The sequence below is a fragment of the Channa argus genome, chromosome 1, assembly GCF_033026475.1.
Source record: "Channa argus isolate prfri chromosome 1, Channa argus male v1.0, whole genome shotgun sequence".
NCBI lineage: Eukaryota > Metazoa > Chordata > Actinopteri > Anabantiformes > Channidae > Channa > Channa argus.
Window position 1 is genome coordinate 39,462,403 of NC_090197.1, and position 16,869 is coordinate 39,479,271.

At 37.4% G+C, this 16,869-nt stretch overlaps 1 protein-coding gene across 3 annotated transcripts; it reads right to left on the minus strand.

Moving 5' to 3' along the window:
• Positions 1 to 1,309: 1,309 nt before the first annotated feature.
• Positions 1,310 to 13,122, minus strand: chst3a (carbohydrate (chondroitin 6) sulfotransferase 3a). 3 transcript variants are annotated; one of them, XM_067519654.1, is made up of 4 exons: positions 12,499 to 13,122; positions 6,934 to 7,081; positions 5,817 to 6,323; positions 1,310 to 5,457 (listed from the first exon to the last, which is right to left on the minus strand). In XM_067519654.1, the coding sequence occupies exons 2-4, from the start codon at positions 7,032 to 7,034 to the stop codon at positions 4,761 to 4,763; spliced, it is 1,305 nt and encodes a 434-aa protein (XP_067375755.1). In that variant the 5' UTR covers positions 7,035 to 7,081; positions 12,499 to 13,122; the 3' UTR covers positions 1,310 to 4,760. The 3 variants fall into 3 exon arrangements, with proteins under 3 accessions (XP_067375755.1, XP_067375756.1, XP_067375754.1); XM_067519655.1 differs by lacking the exon at positions 12,499 to 13,122 and adding an exon at positions 8,747 to 8,846; XM_067519653.1 differs by lacking the exon at positions 12,499 to 13,122 and adding an exon at positions 8,750 to 8,847 and having other exon boundaries at positions 1,312 to 5,457.
• Positions 13,123 to 16,869: the final 3,747 nt, after the last annotated feature.

The window sequence follows — 16,869 nt, forward strand, 5'->3', positions numbered from 1 at the left end:
CCACTGCAAACACAGGATTTATTTACTTTCCAGAGAGGGGCAGCCAGTAAGAGGCGATGGAGTGTGCTTAGAGAAAGGTAGGGGTGCAGAGTGTCTGTTTGCATGTGTGTGTTTGCTTGAGGGGCGGGGATCATAACTGGACTAGCATAGTAGTTGTGTTACACAGGATAACTCACGATAGAAAGTGGATACCATGACACCCCCTTTACACACACACACACACACACACACACACACACACACACAAACACACACACATACACACACACACACAGTCATAAAGCAGACACAAACCCCAAAAATACACAAAACATTCCATTTCAGGTGTACACCAATTATGAAACATGTATGTTTATCTTTGAAGGAACACTAAAGCAGTACAGGGAAGGTTTAAGACAGGAGGAACATGGATGAGACCCAGCAAAGGTCAACGGGGGTGGGTTTCCCTTTTCGTTAGCCCTCTCTCTTCACTCATGCAGCACAAGTAGAGTCATTCAATCTGTAAGTGTGCACCAGTATTCTGTCTTTTCTTTTGGTAGTAGCCTAATGGTATGATGGTCCAAAACAAGCCAACCATCAGTATGTTATATATGGAGTATAGCGAAGGTGAGTGAAAATATTGAGATTACAGGGCAATCGCAATGATCACAGAAACTATGAAACTCTCTATGAGCAGAAGACTTCATGGAGAGGAAAATGTATACACGTGAAAATTCTCATTGACAGTAAATGCAAGCTTAAGATTTGTACATTTGTAAGCAATGTCATCTGTCATCTGGTGTTGCATGGCGCTACTGTAGTTTAGTTTTCAATGTATGTTTGATTTATTGCTAGAAATCATGAAAGAAACTGGATTGCAATGCAGTCATTTTGCAAGTCAACATTAAAATCTCTGTATATTGATATTCACCGGAAGTGTGTATCACACTAGACCAACACCATAGTGTTTAGGTGCATCCTCGGGTGGGTAGAACACTTTAAAAACTCAGTGACCCACAAATACTTTACACAACTGGTGGTCAACAACAGCTCAGAAAACTTTACAATGGGTCCAACTTGGTAATTCAGTTGCTAAGCCACAATGACTGGTCCTCTTTGCAGCTGTAGGAATATTCTGCATCTGGAAAATTATCTGCGAGGAAATCAGCCAACAACCAACAGTTGTGAACTATAAAAAAGTGCTTTGTTTCAGTTGAGTCATGAATAAGAAAAAATTCAGACTTGAATGGACTCCCTGTTTCTGCCTTTTCTCAGCCTTTTCCCACCTAGCCTTTTGGGGATGCCTGGCAACAGCATGCATTTGAATGTAAAGTGGAGCTACACTGACAATTTTGGGAAAAAAAGGCTCCAGTTTAAATTAGACTGTGGGTATAGAAAATTTGAATCTGTACGAATTTGAGTATCTAACAACACAACAAGTACCACACATTTAACACGCTGTCTTCAAGCGCTGCAGTCAATGCTTAAAAAAAGACTGGCTTATAAGGGACGCTTTTGTTTGTGGAATGGAGAAATGCCTGAATAATGTTTTTTGTTTCTACTGAAGATTTACCAATAAACTGCAGATAATCAAGAAGCACAAAGACTTTACTCCTCCTCCTCTGTCTTAGTAGAGGACACCCAGCCACAATGTGCCAGTATGGTTAGTTTCAAGTTTACAAAATGCAATGCATTTACAGTAAAACTAAATAAGGTTGCACAACTGTAAATACTTAAGACGAAATACAAACACACAGGTCATATACCATAGCATTTACTTCTTTAGTGTACTTGATTACAGTTTTTACCTTCAGTAAAGAGGTTCAAGTCATCGCTGTCTTTAACAGCTGCTGTTCTACACAGACTTCTACCTTAATGTAACCAATAGTATCAAATTCAATACGGGTTAAAATACATAATTAAATAAATATTGCATTAAAGCATTTCCTGCATTTCTTTTTTTTTTTTAAACCTTCTTTTCCTGCTGTACAGTTTGTTGTGTGCAGTGGGTTGGACTTTCATGCTGCATGCTGTAAATACTTACACACTACCAGTGTATAAAACTAACAGAATCCAAGTAAAATTGCAATCAACAGACAACAGTATTATTGTGTCCTGTAAATGCTAAAGTTATGTTTGTTAAACAGAGGCAGAAATTACATTTAAAAGACAATACTTATGGTTTCATAGCTTAAAAAATAGCTTTACAACATACGTCATTATCATTTCAATAGAGAAACAAACAAGCATATTTGTAGTTGCATAAGCATATTTTTGCGTGCAGGTTTTTAGATTTGTTTGCAAGATTAGCCGGCAAGACTACAAAAACACAAAACAATTTATCTCAGAGCCACCTACTGTATGAAACCATAATATTCTTTTTCAGAAAGAGTTGCTCCTCAAAATCTAAGTATTAAAAGGTGTAAAAATAGTAGGCTTCTTCATAGACAGCACCCATGTTTAGTTTGAGTTCAGTTTTTACAACTGTCAGATAGCGACTCCTGCAACATAACCAATCTAATTGCTTCCTGACAGTATGCTGAACTTGTTCCAGGAACTAATTGTGTCTTATTACAGTACTGTTAGCAGAACTTAAAAAGGTGGATGGTTTTAAGAACAATGCATTTTATTTAACAAATTAAAAATAAACAAGATAAAAAGAGTTTCTTCTAACCACAGATTTACTGTAAGTTATGGAATATTACAGAATGATGAGAATGGAAGTTTCAGTTCGGCAATTGTTCATGTCGTTATTGGGCCCATTAGTCTTCTTTGTTGAAACTGTGTTTATTGAACTTCCCAAGAAGTTCAGTTTATAAAACTCCTTGAATATGAATTAAATAGTAGAAGATGAAGTCGCCGTTAGCTCCCAGTTCATGACTTTTTTTGTTGTTGTTGCAGTGTTAAACGGTAACATCATAGCTCCTGACCTGTGTCCACACTGCACATGTCCACATGTAACGTTATTTAAAATAGATAAGTTTCACATTTCAGCGTGTGTAAAGAGAGGAGACAGGAAAAAAGGTCAGGTGATTTTTTTACTTACAGAAACAATTTAAATCTGCAAAACACTAACATGAACCCAGCTATAAAATAAGATTTGTGGTCAAATCAATATTAGAGAGTTCATCCCACTCAAAATTTGTTAGAATAAGTTCCACCAACACCTAAAAGCTGCTTGGAAAATGTTACAGTATTTTTAAAAGTTTTATCTATGTAAGTACAGTCAAATCACTATTAGAGAGTTCGCCTAACTCCAAATATGCAAAAGTTTCACTAACACCTAAAAGCTGCTTGGTTCTTGAATTAGTTGAATGCATACTCTAGATTAGTACATTGGTTTAGTTGCACTTGCTATTGCACAGTATTGCTTTTAGTCCACACACCTTAAGATCTGCCAGTTGTAATGTATTCATATTTATGTTTTAAACACTAAGGTAGTATAAGCCCACTACTATATGTACCGCTAATGCATATCTCTTTCCATTAGAGGCAGGGCAGGTTCAGCAGCGCCTCAGCCTGGCTTAACACAATGCTGCCATTGAACTGGAGTCACAGTGGATACCTTTATATACCATCAACCATGACAGTTAGTGCTTGAGCACATGAGTTTTCCTTAAAGTCCAAAAGATCTATTATTAGTCTGAATATGTACATTGGATATATTACTTGTAACCAAAGATTCTCAACACTAAATTATGGGACTTTCAGAGGATAGATACAAATTATTGCAAATATAAATATTTAAAGTGATTTGCTTGATTAATTTTAACATTTCTTCTTAATATGTCTGATATAAATGGAACATATGATTCTGAGTGCTCCGCTGACAAAAGCATGACACCTAACCCGCTTTTCCTGTTTACGTAAGGGTAGTGAAGCAACACTGGGAAAAACATGCCTCCAACTATGACTACTGGCTAAGAAAAACAACACTTGTATGTCTAAGACACGTGTACGACATGTGTTTACATTTAGCCTTACATTTCCTCAATAGTGTTACCTCATTACCTAAAACCTTCGGAATATTTTATACTGTATCTAACTTAATTGGCCTTGTTGCAGGGAATAATCTGGTGACACATAAATTGAATTACAGGATAATTTCCTTCAAATTAAATTTGGTTAAATAAATCAAAGTTGATAGCATAAGAGCACACTGCATACAGCAGGAAAGATAAAGGTACTCGTCATGAAGACACCACAAAATGCAATTCAACATTCACTTTACCTGAGTCTGTTACAGTATGTAAAACCTTTATGAAAGCACATCAGACCTAAACCAAAGTGATTCCATCAGCTGCCTAGGGTAGTGCAGGTATATGACAATACAAAACAGGTTGTTCTAGGCAGTATTAACCCCTCACATCATAAACCATACAGACAGAAACAGCATCTCTTTAAGACAAATGCACAAACGAAACACTTTCACATAATTTTCTCTTTCATTGTTTATCCCTGAAAATCTAAACACAATAAACAACAGTATCATTAAAGAATTCCATAAGTCCCTCCTAAGTCAAGCTTAACAACTATGCTTATTTCATTAAAATAAAATAGAAACATTGTCATTAAGCTTAAGTATCAGTCCTCAGTGGACATAGTATGCAAATAAATAGTACTTCTCTGAGGCAAAAGGCTCTTAATTTTTACAATGAGGCACATCATTGGTGAGTAAGAATATTAAGGTAAAACTAGATTTGGTCTGTGCAATAATGGCTTCTCCTGGTTCCAACCCATCGTGTGTTGTGTTTGCAGATTCAAAGCTGTATCTGCCAAGACTAGTGAAACAGTTTGTCCTCAAGTAAACTGATTGATTTATTGATCAGTGTCTTTTTATCATCTACAAACCTGTAACCAAACAGTTTCATGGTGGGTCCACAGACTCTCTGCACTACCTGAGCCAGTGTAAAGGGAATTTTAAATCGCCACTTGTGCGCCTGCTCTGATGACTTTTTTTGGGTGGAGTAAACTCCGCTAGCTTCCTGTGTAGCCTGCGTGTTCCTCAGAATCCACTCCCTAGCTTGGGGACTAAATGGTATCCCTGTAAATCGGTACATCTCCTCTGCTTTCTGAATAGGGTAGCGGGCAATGTCCTCATAGCGCACTAACATATATCGGTTCCTCAGCCAGCCAGGTTGGCTGAGGCCCACCTCTGCAGACATCCTAATGTTGTCACAGTTTCCTTTGAGCCTTTTCACCTCCTCATTATCTTCAGGGACCCGGCCGTCCTGCGCCCAGGTCTTCCACGTCTGGTACTTTGAAGAGAAGGCCACCATTCGGGATGCTAAGACAGCCCGTGGATCTCGAACCAGCTGGATCACTCTCACATCCATGCGAGGGTCTTCCACCAAAGGCTGCAATGTGTCCAGCTGGTGAACCCGGACAGTCTTAATGGCGTGATGTTGTTTGGAAAGGCAGGATTCAGTTGCGAGGGTCAAGTTCAGTGGTCCACAGCGACGAGTCTTACAGTGATACCTAAGACAAGATTGGGATAGTGTTTATTCAATAAAACTCAGTCGATACAAAATGGGAGTAGTTACCTCAGGGGCACCTTACAATTCCGTAAATTCTACCTTTAACATATTTAAATCTAAGCACTAAAATTCACTTCTAGGTCATTTGAAATGGCCATAACATAAAAGTATTATTAACCATTAGTTGTCACAGTTAAATAGATGTTTTCACTGATCTTACACTGGTAAAAAAAAATGTTAGCAGAGCCAACAGAACTTCCTCCTTTAAGTCTTTGTGTGTTAAAGTTTAGTTTCTTTTCAGCTTCGCCGTACACTGTAGGATTAATCAATAATAATGAGTTTACAGGAAGTTCACAATACCTCTCAAAGACACCTTTGATTACAGGACTGCAGACAGGTTCTTCACAGAGCGATAAACTGGACTCCCTGCGGAAAAGATCCGTGGTGATGTGGTCCTGAGGTGGGGGGGAGATGAACTTCTCAAGAAAGGAGAAATCACAGAGAAAGAGCCCCTGGAGTACATCCCGATATATTCCTGCCAACACTGTCCCGCTGTTTGCGTTTTTGGCCAGCATGCTCTCAATATGCCACAAAGGCTCAAACAGATAGAACATGTTGTCCCCGTGGTGGTTGAAAAATTCCCCCACAAATGAGGACCCTGTTCGTGTGGTGGCCAAGAGCAATATGTGCTTATGGCCAACTCTGTAGCCGTTTCTGCCGAAATAAGACAAATCGGAAAAATTTCCTTTTGCACCAATGAGTTTAGAGAGCAGCATTTTGAACATGGACATGGAGCCATTTGATGCTGTGTTGTTGTAATCCAGTGGAGTCTGTGGAGTCTGCCTCTGAATCAGCTTATCAGAGACCCTGACGGGACGCAGATGATTACAAATTATCAACAGAGGTGATAAAGCAGCACAAACACCAATCACACGGCTTATATTGCACATTTGCTATTTACATGAAGCTACTACATGTTTAAGTTACAAACTCTTAGGAGTGAGATAAGAAGATCAATATCACTGTCATGTCTGTTCATTAGATATAAAGCTAAAGCCAGCAGCCACTAAACCCGTGTTAACTTTTTGGTTATTGTATGGGTTAAACAAGTAAGATGGGTTTTCTACATGTTTCCAGGTTTTATGTGGACGTTGCTGGCAGAAGCTTCAAAATTAAGGTACAGGTGAGTGAAAGCAACAATCATTTTAGCCAACTCCCAGCAAAAAAGCAAACAAGTTTTAGCATTAAAACAAGAGTAGCTGCTACACTAAGCTTCCACCACAATTTTCTAACATTAACATATTTTTAATTTACGAATAAGAAAAGAAAGAACAAAAGCTTTCACAGAAAGTGAAGATGTGTGACACAAAAGGGAGCACTGTAGTTAACCCTAGTCCAAGAATAAATGTAAGAGGTCTCGACCACAGTGGTTATTTTCCCAGATATTATGACTCAATCTATACTGTCCACTCCTTACCTTGATATGATGCTGCTTTCCTTTTCAATTATGACCAGGGCAACAATACAGATGAAGACAATGGCATATTTGGGCTTCATTCTTGAGTCCTGGCTTTGCATTTTAACGCTTTAGAGTCTTGTATGGGTGTTGATCATAGCTTGTCATCCTGAAATAAAACAGATACATCAGCACACACCAGAGTAGGCGTACTCAACGTTCAACACCAACGCTAAACATTCACTGTGAAATATAATAATCCTTGGGCACACTGTGGTTGGCTCAAGTATTGAGAAAACAGCTGCATTTAGTCATGCAACAGATGTGTTTCCTAATGAATTAGGGTGAAGAGAAACTCTTTATAGAAGATTAAGACATGCCTGCACACACCTTCAAAACCAGAGCAATGTACACAAAGAAAGAAAGAAGACAACTGACATAAAGAGGGAAACAAACATAGTTTTCAGTGTTGGCTGACAGTGAAACACTTCAACAGGGCAACAAGTCAGTGCGCAAAGCAACTTTTCATTGCAGCTCTGTGTGATTTCAGCACTCCCATCTTTGAATTAAACCAGCTGCCAAAAGTAAATAAATGAATATTTTATGAGTTTCTCAATGATGCAGGTTTCAAAATAATAATTAGATTCATAACTGTCATTTCTGGGAATCAGCAATTATGAGTCAGTACTAAAGCACAGACTTTAACGTGCTGACAGTGTAGTCCTTTAATCCCAATTCTAGACAAGCACATAATTGTTTATTGGCACAGAGCACAGCACAGATCAGAGCTCAGTAGTATCCAAACTAAATGTTGCATCATGAGCTTTAATGGTGTCCTTCCCATTCTGGGAGCATTGTATAAGGGCTAATCAGCTGCGCTGAGCCAACTGGAGCACAGAATTCCACGCTGGTGTCACATTGCTCCTCTGAAAGACTTTTGAACAAATGAGCAATTGACTATGAATTTCATTTGGAATTATTAATTCTGTCTATGGACTCTATTTTCATATTACTGAAACACACACCATTTGGGCTGTCAAGACAGTGAATAATTCCTACAAATCATATCATTAAGGAAAAAAAAATGTTTTTAAGGCTTTGCAGAGTGACTGTGTGCTCTGTAAGTAAATATCGCCCAATTATCTGAGCTTAATACACCAGAGTCGTCAAACTGTCAGGCTGAAGCACTTGGGCTGAGCACTTTTACATATTCAAGAGTCACTGGAGCGTTTGGCAAATCTGACTATCTGCTCAAGCAGAAACACACATCACTCTGTTTATCATCTCTCTACAAATTACATTAATGGCTGCGTTCAGCGCCTTGAAGCGGCATCTCATGAAGATGCTAAGAAGCTGAATTCCCACTGAAAACTGTGCTGTTCATTCAGGGGTGTTAGTGAAAACAATTAACTGTTATAGGCAAATGTTGAAAACCATTATAATTTGCCCAGCAAAATTGGGGAAAGTTGCGTCAGGAAGGGCATCCCAAGTAAAAAATATGAGCCAAATCAACAAGCAGACCAATGATCCGCTGTGGTGACCCTAAACGTATGGAATAAGCTGTAAGCAAAAAAAATAATAATTATTGTATTATGTTAATTGTATGTTAGACTGATCATAAAATTAGTCACCTCCAATTGAGCATAATGGTCTTAACAACCTGAATGTGTTTGAATTTGAATTTAATCAATACATGCTAAATAAATATTATATATCATATAATTAGAAATAAATTAGATGCCAAATTTCACACAGCTGATACTGGTGTCCTGCTACATGTGTAAAAATGACACTGTAAATAGGCAGAGGGTGTCTTAAAGAGGGTGCGGCTTACCACCTCGTATTTTTGGGTGTCGAATGATCAGTCAGCATTCATTTATCCTTGTTCTCTTCTATTTTTCCTCTAATGCAGATATGACAAGTAGCAACCAGGCTGACACAGATGCCTCAAACCTAATCTGCTGTTGCTTATATATCTACCAACCTGTTAAACGGGGTTCCTGTGTGTGTGTGTGTGTGTGTGTGTGTGTGTGTGTGTGTGTGTGTGTGTGTGTGTGTGTGTGTGTGTGTGTGTGTGTGTGTGTCTGTATGTGTGTTTGTGTGAGAGAGAGAGAGAGAGTATAGAAGTTTAACACGTGTTATGATTTGTAAGAACGCCTGAAGGAACATTCTTAAAAAATGTTTTCAAAATGAAAATGAAAACGTTTTAGCATCTTTATGTTTGAGTTTGCGTAAGGCCACATCTACCTCACTTACATTTAAATAGCTCTTTTAATTCACAAGTAAAAACCTTACATCATAGTTCTCTCATCATCTGGTACACTATAGCTTGTACTTTCTTTCTTTTTATCAAAGCTTATAGTAGGCTAACGCTTTCAGCTGAGTTTGTGTTCACTGTGTAGGGCCTGCTTCTTCCCTCAAGTGACTGAACTATGTATTGAATGTGCTGGTGAACAATTTACAATGTGTAGTAAAGGAAAGAAGGTGAATATTTTTGTTGTAACTTAATTATGATGATGTTGGATATTTATAATAAAATCAAGGCAGAGTCTTCTGCCTGTAAAAATCAGTACAGTTTAACAACAGAAATAAATACTGCTTTCAAAAATGAATCAACTCCTTTCTAAGTTTAAATCTAAATTACACATTATCACCTTCATGATGGAGGATTTGCAGCAGGTTGGGTTAGACTTAGTTTTAGTGAGGTGTACAACTGACAACTGAATGTAAATGCATTCAAATCTACGGTATAGATTCAATAGTATCGCCTTTGAATTGAATGTTAAACTTAAAAAAATAAGTCCCAACACTGTGTCCTATGTGTAAAGTTTAAAAAGACTGAACTATCACACACTGATCTTTGTCTTCCTCTTTTGCTGTTAGGTACTCACTGCTGACAGGTACAGCTGCTACCCTAAACGTACGGGATATGTCGTAAGCCAAAAAAATAATTATTATTGTATTATGTTAATTGTATGTTAAACTGATCATAAAATTAGTCGCCTGCAATTGAGCATAACGGTCTTAACAACCTGAATGTGTTTGAATTTGAATTTAATCAATACATACTAAATCAATATTATATATCATATAATTAGAAATAAATTAGATGCCATATTTCACACAGCTAATACTGGAGTCCTGTGTAAAAATGACACTAGAAATGATCACCCAGCATCCATTTATCCTTGTTCTCTTCTATTTTTCCTCTAATGCAGATTATGACAAGGAGCAACCAGGCTGACACAGATGTCTAATCTATCAAATCTATCAACCTGTTAAACTGGTTTTCTCTGTGTGTGTGAGAGAGAATGTATGGAAGTTTAACATGTGATGTGATTTGCAAGGACGCTGAGGGGACATTTTTAAAACTTTTTCAAAGCGAAATGGACAACGTCGTAGCATCTTTAGGTGTTGTTTTGGGTTTTTTTATATTGTTTTTTAATATATATTTATTTTATATTGTTCTCAGTATTTCTATTTTAAATATCTTGGTTCTAATATAAATCTTAAGCCTTTTTAAATCCTGAAAGCTTGTGCTTAAAGATCATATTGCGATTTGTTTTCATAATGAATACATAACATTACGTGGATATGTCCATTTGTAAATGTATAATTTTTATGTTTTACAAGACATAGGGGCAGAAGCTCTAAGAAAGAAAATATGATTTTGAGCAAAGCATTTTTCCCCAATATGCCAAATTCAAAGTCCTATATGCCAAACATATGGAACTCAGCCCCATTCAGTAACAGAACAAGTTGGGCAGGCTTCGCAAACTGAAGAGGCTTTCATATCTGCAGGAGCTTTGTACAGCAGGTGAAAAAACAGAACATCACTCCTCATTTAAGACAAGAGGATTACATAACCAACCAATTAATTTATGAGTTTACAGTGAGATACTGAAGCTGTGTGATTCACAGCTGCTGCAGTTCCTACAGTGTACACAAGGATTTCATCCCACAACCTGGTTACAGATCCATTTTAACATAAACTGTGTTTAGACACCTGCCGAAAACAAAATATTATTCTTACCCATGCTTTTATCAGTCAACATTGTAATAGGTTAATCTTGTGCAAAATGTATCAATTATTCCCCTCTCTCTAAATATGTGTCTCTCCCACTGCTCTTGCATTTCTCCCTCTTTCCTTATGGTAGATAGCAAAACGTAGTTAGTGTGGACTAAAATTCAATAATGCAAGAAACAACAGATGTGTGTTAGTTTTTGTTATGGGCTTGTGGTGTAATTCCTACCAGTTTTAGAAAACTCTCACTACTTTGTTATGCCCTGGTAGGTGAAAGCAAATTTTGCAATACTAATGTAAGTGAAGTTTTGAGTCAGCTGGGATTAATGGTGGCTAACGCTGGTCACTCAGACTCCCTTGGTTGCTTTTCCTCATTCCATGAGTCGCTAAACTGGTCCTGGTCTCTTTTATGAATAGCAAGTTCATAACAGTAAAGCCATTGTTGTCCATATGCATACAAATATAGATTTTAATTTTAAAAAAAAACAACTATCGTGATCTTTATTTCCTGTTGCCAAAACACAATTTGTTTTGCTGCTCTCTCTTGTCTTTTTTGTGGAGTTCCTACAACTCCTCACAAAATCACTCTAAATATCACTGTAGTATATATAGATATATATAGTGTGGTCCATTTTTTAAACTCATAGCTCCTGTGTCTATTGACAGGCTGCTGCCGGGGTGTTGTTTTTGGGTTTGTTTTAGTTTTATAAGTATGTATATTTATGGTTTTGTTAAGGCATATGTGCTTTTTCATTTAAAACATAATTTTTTTTATTAGTGTTTTGGAGGGTAGAACATGTGGTCTCCAGATTTTTTGCTGCCAATGAAATGACTGTGTTTGCACTGTTTGATTTGAACTGTCCATCATTTTCCCTTTAAAGATTCAAGAATGATTTTATTGGACAACTGAAACCACATTGAACCATGAGCTGTTTTAAGACACCACTATTGTCGCATTGGTGTGCATGAGGTTCTGTTGGTTGGATCTAAACTCTCAACCCTCAAAATTAGTTCAGAAATCGACCTTATATACCATGTATACCCGTATGTGTGTGTGCGTATGTGTGTGTGCATGTCATTTAATTCTATAGCAGTCATTTAGGGGGAGGGGGCATTCAATTCAAGAGTATTTCCAACATTCTCACCACTGAACCAGTATAAATAAAGTCTAATGGATGTTTCTACATATTATTAATCTCCTGTGGCTTGAGGTGAAATGATGTTACATTCACATATACTAAATTAAACCAAGAAATGTGTTAGATGATGTGTGCATCTCACATCCACATCCAGACTACATTACACAGCCTCCATATTTTCCCAATCGCCACTTACAGCTACATCACATAAGGAAACGCATACATGCCAATTGTATGGTTTCACGGTAGTTGAAGCTTGGCTACACTCAAATGTTACAGCCTTCATCATTCTCATCGTTTTACGCGCAAAGGCAGCTGGGTGTTCGTGCGCTCTGCCGTTCGTCGGTGGCTCTACATGTTTTATTTTCAGCTTCGGGTGAACACATGAGAAGTGGAGATGTTCTGGTAGCGGGTGTCACAAACCTTTAGCTGGTCTCTCTGTGTTATCGAGCAAAGATCTTGTGAGGAACAGCACCGTCCCGTCGTAGCATCTTGCCGCTTTGTCTCAAACACGGACTCGCCGCTTCATTGTATCCTCAGACGCGGGTTTCTTTTCTCCTGATGAACGAGAGGCGACGTGAAGGCACTGACTTATTGCAGAAAAACGGACATTAGGATTAAGACAGCGCAAGCGAGACCTAATGTTGTTGTTTTTTTATTTATTTACATTAAATGTTTAGTAGAAAAACAAAAAAAAAAACCCGTCGTGCCCCTCTGTGAGGTACAGACAGAGAATACCAACATCTGGCAGACAGACGTGGGGATTTCACTAAAAAAGAGTTCTCTGTGAAAATATTATGACCTCAGAAATCTTTCCTCTAACTTTTCACACGTGCTGTATTCAACGGCACGGGCGAGCAGACTCTGGCCACGCGTCACGTCACCGCACTCCCTGCGTGGGACACCCTGTGTCGGCGAGGTCACGTGATGCGAAAAGACCCTGCAATATAGTATTGGGACCACCACTGTTGGTAAAGGGGTCTCTAGGGTCCATGCCACTTGTTACCGCCACATCATCCTAATTAAACAAGGAGCATTTAATTGAAATGACTGCAGGTTACCAGCAACAAAACAAACATATTTGTTTGTTGTTACATGATCAGGGAATTAACATAACCTCAAATAATAAATAATAATCCTATTGGTAACTTCTCGTGACTCTTGTCGTGCATTACAAACCTATTACGTTTACAGGACATGTTATGTTAAAATCCACTGGAATTGTCCATAGAAAAAGCAAAAGCTACAGCTAAAAGCAGCAATGCAGGCAACCTAATGTGATTTATATTGAAAAAAAGTGAGGATAGAGCAAGTTTACTGTAACCGTGTTGCTGGGTTCTCATAAGCTATTTCTACCTTCACTCATGTAGAGGTTGAAGAAGTGGCACAATATATTTCATCGTTTTACTTTTAACATTTAACATTATAAATGGTTGGTCTGTATTCAGCTTTTTATAGTAAGAGTTCAGATGTTTGTTTCTGCACTTTTACTTGATATGTGTTCAGCCAGTAATGTTGAACAGCTCGAGTATTAATAATCGTATACACTACACACATTACTAAATATTTTCAAACACACTCTTATAGAGATAGTAGAAAACAATATGAATATGAATGTGAATGTTTACTTTTTTACATTTAGTACCCACAACCAGGTTTTCACCACTTGGAGGCAGCATTGTAAAAGAATGTTGTGGAGCAGTGCTTTAGATGTGGAGCCCAGGTACAGATAGGTCCCAGCAAAGATTTAGTTTGATCACCAAAGCCCAACAAATTGCTGTGATGATGATCAGTATCTTGATACAGTAAATTCACTTGCAAATATATTTGCAAATATTTTTTATATCTTTCCAAATTCCAATATTGTCACATTTGTAATTTTAACCCACTCATTTTAATATATATATATATATATATATATATATATATATATATCTATACATACGTATAGATAGATATATAAATACATGTTTTCAAGTGCTTGAATTTCAATAGTTTTTAGCTAGAGGTGGTACAGAACAGCATGCTAAACATATTTTTTGGATTGACAGGATTCATTTTGTAAATTTATATGGACGATGAGATCAGCTTTTGTAAGCACATTTTGACATTAATTTACTTTCATGATGTTGGTTGTTTTAATGTGTTTTTAAGTAGTTTACATGTAATTTGTTGCAGTCATAAATATGTGTTATTAATATTAATATTTTAGTTTATTTAAGTCACTAGAAATTCTCCTGAATTTCATAATCCAAAACTACTATGTTCCATAACTATTACACACCTTTATGGATTACTGGTAGTGGTCACTTCAATCCACAAAGAGTCGTGCAGAAAAAAGCTGTCACATCTTTTAGGATTCATGATGAGGTTCATGATGCTGTGCATTTGCTCTACTAGTGCTCTAAGGTTTATGAAAATGAAAGGCTGTTAACCTACAGTATATTTTCCATGGAGAGATTAAAAGAGTGACCTAGTTTTACAGTGGGCCAGGACTAAAAGCAAACCTCTGCCCTTGGCAAACCATACTAGAGATTATCAATGATAATGCAAAATGGTAAAGCTGAGCCGGGGATCTTGACAACAGGTGCTCTAGCAGACAGATTGATCATGTATTGATACAAAGTTTCCCTTTGTAATTTTTAATTTTGGGCATGTTTGAGAGACTTCTCCTTGATCCAAAATGTTCTTCGTGTCATAATGATAAGCTGCTACATGTTTATTTGACATTTTTATGGATGCTCATGTTTCAGAGACACGCAGAGGATGAGAGCCAAACTAATTCTACATGCAGCGATCCCTGTTAACATCACTTCCTGATAAACATCCAAAAACGTGCTACAAGCTTCAGCTTCCTCCCAGTGTTGCTGAGGAGAACATTTTCTCATATAATCACCATGTAACACAGAATTTGCAGGTTGTTTTTTTAATAGATTGAATACCACTAGATTTTTCTTTTTATAATGTACTTGCTCGCATTTGACAGTTTTAGCCAGGCACTTGTGGCTGTAATTGTTTTTCACACACCCGACTCATGGGGGGGCTTGTTTTAACATTGAATAATTCTATCACTTGCACAAAAGCCAAAGACATTCAGGTGTATTTTTACAGCACATTTTAGGGAAATTCGACACATTTAACATGAACCAAAGACATAAATGACAGAAAACAAATCAATATAAAATAAAATAATGCAAGGATAAAATTGTCTGAGAGGTAAAAGAATAAAAACTGTAGTGCAGAGCCCAAAGTGTCACTAAAAGCATGAAAAACACATTTCTTTTTGCTTTATTTCTAAAGTAGTTCCCTGATCCAGACATTTCCATTAGCAATCTCATCAGTGTCTGGATATATTGCAATAAACAATTGACAGAGTAGTGTTGACTGAACAAAGAGATCATCCTGTTACTGTATCAGATGTTCGTAATGTTTTGGTCTCAGTGGAGGATACCCTGTGCTTGTCTTATAAAAAGAGGAGCAAACATGCTATTATGATCCATGTTTCTTTTTCTGTTGCTCTGGATTCCTTGCATTTTGTTTATTCATGTTGATCCTAAAGCCTTAAGAGCACTGTCCTTTTAAAAGGAGGACCTCATCTGAAGTGGTGCATCTGGTGAAAGCTCAACATAATTTGTGACAGTGTGCTGTGATGTCAGCAGCTGACATTTGTCCATAGGCTGGCCCTATTTAGACGCAGGTCGTACATTGCCTATTGATGACAATAATCCAAATCAAATAATGCACATGCAGCAGCAGACAGAAGTAATAACTATTTCCCTGAATCTTCCCCGGTGGCAGCCTAATGTCTCTGGCCCATCAGGAACAAAAAGGTCAGCATGTGTTGCTTTGATTGAAGGCACAGGATTAGAAACTAAGAAGATGACTATAGATGAGCAGTGAGCTTTTATCCTTTTCATTTTTATACAAACCTCTGCATATATAAGCTTCATTGAATATATGCAATGAAACACATTTGTGTCAAAAAAGGTCACAATCACTCTGAAAGAGAATATAAAACATGAAGATCATCCATTTGTGAACTCACATAATACTTCCTTTTGCATGTCCACAAGTCAATTCCCAGGCTAGTTGTAGCAATATTGTTTCTGCTAATTGTGTCTTACATTTATGTGTAATGGACCTGTGTGAAAAAAGACACACCCATGCATTACAAGATGAGGAGGAATTAGAGCACAGTGGGTTAATCTTTAGGGCTGCCATCTGCCAGTACTATGAGAATTAAACCTCAGGCCATGGTCTTTACCATCAACCAGAAATAGCCACCTAACGACAGGTGATCTTTTATATGAAATATATTGTGTGGCTGGCATAAAAAAAAATAAAATAAAAAAGTAGAAGTAGACTGCTAACCAAAATCACGATTTGGAAATCATACACTGATTTTTAGCTAAACGTTTTGGCTAACTTCCCGTTTTCATAAGTCACTGTACTCTTGATGCTTTGCAATTTCACTTTAACCAATAAAGTTGAAAATGGGCTTTAAAGAGTTTTTTAAAAGGGTGTGTGTGCGTGTGTGTGTGTGTGTGTGTGTGTGTGTGTGTGCGCGCGCACAGTCACTGTACAGTTGTTTTGTCTGTACAGTGACATGTTTATTAATGGAAATGGCAAAATGTCACATCCATTGTGCTGTGGAGTGTTGGTATTTTACCTTACACATTTCTTAAAGGGATATGTAACTTTTTTGCCTGTGATATTCATTATTGTGTATAGGAAAGTTTGGATTTAATTTAAAAAAAAGGGTACAATTGGTCATTGGAGGGACTTTGAGTTAAA

What these genes read in the sequence shown, in the direction of transcription:
- chst3a (XM_067519654.1), bottom strand. Translation starts at nt 7,034, where the DNA reads ATGCAAAGCCAGGACTCAAGAATGAAGCCCAAATATGCCATTGTCTTC. An exon ending in GAAAGCAGCATCATATCAAG is followed by an intron (nt 6,324 to 6,933) that starts GTAAGGAGTGGA and finishes GCGTCCCGTCAG; the next exon opens with GGTCTCTGATAAGCTGATTC. An exon ending in ATCAAAGGTGTCTTTGAGAG is followed by an intron (nt 5,458 to 5,816) that starts GTATTGTGAACT and finishes ATCTTGTCTTAG; the next exon opens with GTATCACTGTAAGACTCGTC.